Here is a 7,502-nt window from a genome sequence, read left to right on the forward strand (position 1 = left end):
CCGCCACCCCCGGGTGAGTACAATAATAAGTTATTTTTCTTATCTTGCAGGTCAGATCGGGGGCTTATCTACAGCATTATAGAATGCTGTATAACAGCCTTGAAAGGCGGTGGCCGCATCTTATATCGGCCAAAACTGCTGACAGGTTCCCTTTAATAATGCCCAAGGAGGCTGGATGCACGCAGTGTATAGAGCCCGGACAGCAGAGCGTTGTACACTGTTGTGTCTGTTCCCAGTGACTGCAGATCATCTGTCAAAGTGAACAGGAGCTGAGCTGCAGTCGCTGAGAGCAGCCACTATGCAGTGCACGGAGAGGTTTTGTTCCAAAACATTTGCTAGTGGGACCTCCTAACAGCTAATCGGTTGGGGCACTGGAAGCCAAACTTAGGCCCCCGTCACACATAGCGACGCACCAGCGATCCCAACAACGATATGACCTTGCTAGGATCGCTGGTGTGTCGCTACATGATCGCTGGTGAGCTGTCAAACAGGCAGATATCACCAGCGATGAGGACCAGCGACGACGCGGGTAACAAGCGAGGGCGTCGCTTAGTTACCCGCTGTGTACCTTAGATACCAGCGCGCTGGTGCAGGGAGCTGGTAACCAAGGTAAACAGCGGGTTTCTAAGTGCCGCAAAGCGCTTAGAAACCCGCTGTTTACCTTGGTTACCAGCTGCCTGCACCAGCGCGCTGGTATCTAAGGTACACAGCGGGTTTCTAAGAGCTGCGCGGCGCTTAGAAACCCGCTGTTTACCTTGGTTACCAGCTCCAACTCGCTGATCTCAAGCCTGCCACACACAGTGATACGTGCTGGCCAGCGGGAGACAAACGATCAAAAAAATGTCCAGGGCTTTCCAGAGCGATCAGCGATACCCGGGGGGGGGGGCGGTCGCTGATAACTGTCATACACAGTAAGATCGCTGTTGCGTCACAAAACTTGTGACTCAGCAGCGATCTCGCTGTGTGTGACGGGGGCTTTATACTCACTCAATGCTCATAACCTATCTTAAGGACAGGACATCAATTTCAAAGTCTTGGAAAACCCCTGTAATTAAAAGATACTGTGTGGGGGAGGAATAAACATGATGCAAAAGTAAAGTCTGTAATAAGGAGGAGTTGCCATAACTTTTCACTATCAGTTTAGTATAGTAATTTTTATATATTCTATAATTTCAGTATTTTTGGTTACTTTAGAAAGAAACTTAGTAAATAAAGATAAGTTTGTATTTAGCAAAATACCTTCTCTTCTGCAAGCTTCAGGTTAATGAAAGTTTAGAAACTATTTTAAAAAGTAGTGTCTTTAATTTACAACATTTCTATACAAGTGAATCTATACCAAACAGTTAAAAGTAAACTCTATATATAGGTGGACTTCTCACCAGAAAATTAAATATAGATACATCACATACGGTCTAGTCTCATACTCGGCATTGCACAAAGGATCCATTAGACTCTACGATATATTCTTACTAGGCATAGAAAATAAGTTCGGGTATCTGTCCTCCTTGCACCCCAGTGCCATTAGTGCTGTCCGAGGAGCATTGAAACTGCACAGTTACTTTCCCGCACTGCACCTCCGTCATTCCCTCCTGTCCAAAGTAGCTCAACTCATTGCCATCCAGTACCACGCTGGCAGTGTAAAAGGTATCTGGTTCAATTTGCACAGGGTACTCAAACCAGACTGGAAACGTGTTGCTGGATCCATCTGAAAAATATTTACTTAGATTCTGTCCCAACGTCACTCCTTGGCGTTTCAGTTCAATTTTTGCGCTATATTCAGCTGACCCACAGCTGGAGCCGTAGAGGCCAAAACCTGCAATGAAGACCCTTTTATCCACAGAGAACTGAATGCTGTCACAACGGCCTCTGTAACGCCACTGGTTACTACGATAGGCACAGGACTGAAAGCGGTGGCACCTTTGAGGGACTAGACCCTTCCTGGGTTTGCTGACAAATTCTAAATCTGGCTTCTTAGCAGCTGTATACCAAAGAAATATATCATTGGTTTCATTAAGAGTCAACACTCCGGACTGTGCTGCACCGTTAGCAAAGTCGTCAAGGGCCATAGTTGGGATGCGAATCAAGTAAAGAGCTTTGCCCAAAACTTTCCTTTTGTTCTCTATGGTGGGAGTTAACTCTTGCCGTTGACATTCGACTTCGGCCCAACAGAGAGCTGCCTCAAAGACAACGATTTCTTTGGCGTTTAGAGTCTCTCTTCTAAGGATACTTTCAAGCGTCTGAAAGTCAATGTCGCAAAAACCTTCACTTTTCAAAGCAAGTTCGGCTTGTGCATCAATTACTTCCCAGCACCTCTGGGTCAGATCAGGTTCCTCAAAGAGGCAGCTCTGAGAGAGGAGAACACAGGCATTCTTCGCGCTTAGGCTCGTCTCTAGGAAGTTGACACAAGCTCTGGCCAGATGGGGCACAATATATTTCTTTGCAGCATACAGAGTTGCCAGAACTGTATCAGCAGCCAAGTCAATTTCATCACAATACAGATACCTGCATGAAAGAAAACAACATTCATCATCTAAAAGGTTGATTCTGCTCAGCAGATTTGAGGCTGGACAAAACCTAAGACAAGAACCTTAATATCACGAAACTGTTAGAGCAGTGTGACTATTCTCTACGTACCCCCATCTAAGCCTATCACACACTGTGCTACTTATTAAGGACGCGTACACCCGACGTTGTCTCATACCTGATGAACTTCTAGAGCAGGGGTTCCCAACCTGTAGCTCAGGAGCCACATGTGGCTCGCGGTCTCATGAATTGTGGCTTGCGACTGTCTGCCAGCTTGGTGCGTTAGCTACACTGTAGGTCTAGCAAACAGGTATGAGGAGCACATCTTAAAATGGTGAATTTTGTGAGTAGCCCTGCACAGAAGAGCAGATGTGGATGCACATTTACTGGTCTTAGGGGTTTAGAGATGTTGTAGGTATGGTACGCTGGAGGATGATACTACCTGTTAGAGGAGGTTCTTGAAGCTGAATGTGACTGTGTTGGGAGTCCTTGATGGGAGAATACTGAATGGGGTTATTGTGGGAACCCCTGGATCTCAGTGTACGGCTTTGGAGTGATTTATGTGGAAAAGCCTTAGTTATGATTATACCTGTAATGGGGGTTTGGTTGATACAACTTTGAGGAGGGTGGGAGCTGGATGTGGCTCGCTCCCCTCTCTCAATGCTGAAAGTGGCTCGCGACCCTCTCTCTAAGCTGAGTGTGGCTCTCAAGATCATAAAGGTTGGGAACCACTGCTCTAGAGCAGGGGTCCCCAACTGCCGGTCCGCGGCCCAGCACCGGGCCGCTGCAGTGCCCTTGCCAGTCCGCGGACACAAGGGGAGCCAGGGGCGGTCAGTGGCGTAGCGGGGGCTGGGGCGGCGCGCAGCAGTTCTTAGCGGCGGCCAGGGAGTGATCCAAGCAGCTCTGCTGCCTGCAAGAGGGAATAGCAGGAGCGGAGCTGCAAGGACCCGTCCACTGCGTCCAGCTTCCTGCCCGCCGCCCGCGCTTCCTGTCTCTGACTGACACAGAGAGGAGCGCGCCGCTGCTGTGTCAGAGCGAGGAAGCGCGGGCGGCGGGCAGGTGAGAGGAGAGAGGTGTGTGTGTGTCTGTCTGTGTATGTGTGTTGGTCTGTGTTTGTGTAGCCTGGCCCTGGAGGAGATGGGGACATGAGGAGAAGGCCATGAGGGGAGTGATGGAGAGACAGCAGTGATGGGGTGAAGGCAATGATGGGGAGATGGCAGTGATGGGGTGAAGGCAATGATGGGGAGAAGGGAGTGATGGGGTGAAGGCAATGATGGAGAGACAGCTGTGATGGGGTGAAGGCAATGATGGAGAGACGGCAGTGATGGGGTGAAGGCAATGATGGGGAGAAGGGAGTGATGGGGTGAAGGCAATGATGGGGAGAAGGGAGTGATGGGGTGAAGGCAATGATGGAGAGATGGCAGTGATGGTGTGAAGGCAATGATGGAGAGACGGCAGTGATGGGGTGAAGGCAATGATGGAGAGATGGCAGTGATGGGGTGAAGGCAATAATGGGGAGACAGCAGTGATGGGGTGAAGGCAATGATGGAGAGATGGCAGTGATGGGGTGAAGGCAATGATGGAGAGATGGCAGTGATGGGGTGAAGGCAATGATGGAGAGACAGCAGTGATGGGGTGAAGGCAATGATGGAGAGATGGCAGTGATGGGATGAAGGCAATGATGGGGAGAAGGGAATGATGGGGTGAAGGCAATGATGGGGAGAAGGGGGTGATGGAGCACTTATTCAAAACCTATGGTGAGTTGAGTCACATTATAAATGTTATTTAATTATAAGTATGCACTGCTACACTACAACCGTGTCCATAGCCCCGCCCCCTTATGACCAAAGCCCCCGCCCCTGCCACACCTCCATCCCCGCCCTGCCGGGCCATGGAAGAATGGTCTTGCTTGAAACCGGTCCCTGGTGCAAAAAAGGTTGGGGACCACTGCTCTAGAGGATACTATTTATAAATATGACAAGTTTCAGATCTGCCTTTTCCAATCAACCATTGGATCCCCATATTGATTTTAACAGAGCTTGAATAACCATGACTCTTGGCGCAGATTGAGATCTTGGGAGACGAGAACTCAATTTGCGCATGCACCGCCAGAGGCGGCCATTTTTCTGAAGTCCACTGCAGTAAAAACTATAGGAACGCGGAAACTGCGCCAACATTTTATGAAAGCCTGTAGCCCGCCGCAGCCTTGCACCGCCTCGTCCCAGCACCACTTTTTTCGCTGCTGCCAGGTAACTGCCGCAGTGACTCTTCCCACTGGGAACTCACGTTCCTACACAGGAACCCCCCCAGGTAAGCTACATTCAGACTATAAGATACACCCCCATTTTCCGAACAATACGGCATATACAAACTCCAACCAATGACAACACCTGCAAGGAGTTTGTATGTTCTCCCTGAATTTGGGTGGGTTTCCTCAAGGTTCTGCCACAATTCAAAACACAGTGAAGATGCGAGGACAATGTCTAATATGCCATGAAATATGTTGGCGCTTTATAACCAATCACAATAAACTTTAAGGATTGGCAACTCTTCATGTTTTCACTGTCTCAGATCTTTAAAATCAGACCACAGTGCGTGGCTAACAAGCTTGCAATGATGGCCAGTAGCACTTAGGTTCCAATATCATAGTTAAGCTCTATAGAAGTTTATCCGCTGCCCCAGATGTGCGAGTTTTCATGAGTTTTTTTGCTTTCCTCCCACATTCCCAAAACAGACTAAGTTTGCCTTTTTGTGAAGGTGCCCAAGATACGGAAATTAGATTATGGCATAGACTGACGACAATCCCTGTACTTCACTAAAGAACATGTTGGCGCTGTTAACAGCAAAAGGAAAAATAATTAAATTATATTAGTAACTTAATAAAGCGGGATTCTTTACTTCGACAATCACAGCCCCCCCCCCCCAATTAGTACAGAGCCATTCTGTGTACTATAGTAATAGAGGAGCGAGCTGGGGTGAGCCATACCATAGAGAGGTCAATGTCATACCTACATATGCACCAAATAGGCTACATCTAGTGCAGACTTCATCCCTAAGGAAACCAGAAGGACCATTTCCAGCTGCCCTATTTCTCAGCTACTTTCACACTTGAGGTGAGAACTGATTTGTATTGCAGAAGTCTCACACTTTGAACTCATCTCAGTTTTTGTTTTTTTTGCATGCTGGCTGGTCTTGGATCTAGTTTCATGCACCATTTCCCTGTGCTTATATGTATAAAAGCTGCTCTCTGCATCAATATATAACGGAGCTAGATACAGAAATAAAAAACAAATAAATAAAAATCTACTGCTTTATAACTCAACACATGCATATTGCCAACATGTTCTGCCCCGTTGTATACAGGGAATATACCGTAGCGGTTTTCCAATTATTTTTTACTTTATAAATATGCATTGACAAATGTATTCAGATTACTCCGGTCTTGACGCAGATGTGGAACGCTCCCACTCCAAAGCTTCGTCATTATTTCATTCGCCTCGTGTTGTACAAGTTCAGGGGAGAGAAATCCTAATAAACATTACACCTGCTCCCTGCAAAGTTAAAACAATGACTTTAATAAAGCCCGGAGTCTACGGTTAAAAGGACATGCAGTCCTTTGTTAATAGCAGCATTGCGGCTATGGAAGGATGCCGGCTATATCCTGCTAATTGGAGCCCCAGCGAGTATTGACATCGACAGACAAATTATTGTAATGTAGATAAAGCTTACTTCAGCATGGCAAGGAAAGCAGCGGGTTCAACATCTGGGATGCGAATTTCATCTTTGTCCTCTGCGAGCTCTCCGTAAAACATTGCATGAAAAACGGAGCTCCCGACAGCCAGAACATACTGGGGATGGGAGACCACGAAAGGTAGTGAGCATGTATACAAGTATTCAGGGTCAACAGTATGTAACAAAAACATTAGGAAAAGAAAAAACATATGTATCAGAGAGACAGCAGATAGAGCGCTAGCAATGATAGGCAGAGAGATAATAAAGAGAGTGAGAAAAAGCTAAAGAAAAAAAGAGTGGAAGAGACAGAAGAGAGGTAAAGATATATACAATTCAATTAAAAAAAAAAAATATATATATACATTTTTTTGAATTGTATATATCTTTACCTCTCTATCTATCTCTCCCTCTCTTTATACATACATACATCATACACACTAATTTATGCATTTATCCACTTTGCCATACGCCTGCAGAACGAAGTTAGGCCCCTGCATAAAAACAGAGAAACTAGGCTCTGCTACATATACAAATATTGGCAGGTTATTTTGTGTGCAATAGTCTTTTAACTTTCTAGCAGCATTGCTTACCTTATGCCCCGGCAGGCACTGAGTCCCACTTGGGGGTCCCACCACAAAATGCACATCTGCCATCAATTCATTATTGAACATCACAGAATTCCTAAAGAGTTAAAAATTGGCTTAAAATTAACGTTTCGGAGCGAAAACAGCCCCCACCCCAATTTACAGGTACAGCAATTCCATTCCCCATATATTAATAATAATGCCCCGAGCGCGGTCTGACCTTTCTCGGATGGTGCCGTGCAGCCCCTGCCAGTTTGGGGATGGGATGGTGTTATTGTTATTCAGATTTTGCTGGTGATATTGCTGCACGGAGTTGGAGTTGCCGTTAGCTGGCTTCTTGCTCGGAAAGATCTCAGCAGCCATCTTCTTCTTCTTTCTGTTTTTTAATGTAATTATTTCATAGCACACTGGAGGTAACTTACTGCCACTGCTGGAACTTGCCTTTTTGGGACCTTTTTTGGAACGATTCTTGACTGTTTCTGGAAGCATCAAAAAAAAAGTGAGACATTTCATGTTCTTTCCTTTGGCATCTACCATCAGTATCTTAGTTCATGCAGCTCTGAAGTCCAGGAAATGCAAAGGAATATTACATAAAAAAAAAAAAAAAAAAAAAAAGGTAAAAGTAGAGACACTTGCTCTATTTGCAAAAACAACTTCAAGTTT

At 46.1% G+C, this 7,502-nt stretch overlaps 1 protein-coding gene across 3 annotated transcripts in view; it reads right to left on the reverse strand.

Annotated features, from left to right (window-relative positions):
- Positions 1 to 1,280: 1,280 nt before the first annotated feature.
- The window catches only part of BTBD3 (BTB domain containing 3), a 63,162-nt gene continuing 56,940 nt past the window's right edge, over positions 1,281 to 7,502 (reverse strand). For 2 of the 3 annotated variants that reach the window (XM_073553828.1, XM_073553827.1), the window contains exons 2-5: positions 7,060 to 7,318; positions 6,846 to 6,936; positions 6,253 to 6,371; positions 1,281 to 2,502 (exon numbers count right to left, since the gene is read on the reverse strand). In XM_073553828.1, the coding sequence (XP_073409929.1) occupies positions 1,470 to 2,502; positions 6,253 to 6,371; positions 6,846 to 6,936; positions 7,060 to 7,202 (1,386 nt within the window). In that variant the 5' untranslated portion in view covers positions 7,203 to 7,318 and the 3' untranslated portion in view covers positions 1,281 to 1,469. Of the gene's footprint in view, positions 2,503 to 6,252; positions 6,372 to 6,845; positions 6,937 to 7,059; positions 7,423 to 7,502 lie in introns of those variants that run through there. The other variant, XM_073553826.1, reaches the window with a different exon arrangement.

The sequence above is a fragment of the Dendrobates tinctorius genome, unplaced genomic scaffold, assembly GCF_039654945.1.
Source record: "Dendrobates tinctorius isolate UK_male_01 unplaced genomic scaffold, ASM3965494v1 ptg000203l, whole genome shotgun sequence".
Classification (NCBI taxonomy): Eukaryota; Metazoa; Chordata; class Amphibia; order Anura; family Dendrobatidae; genus Dendrobates; species Dendrobates tinctorius.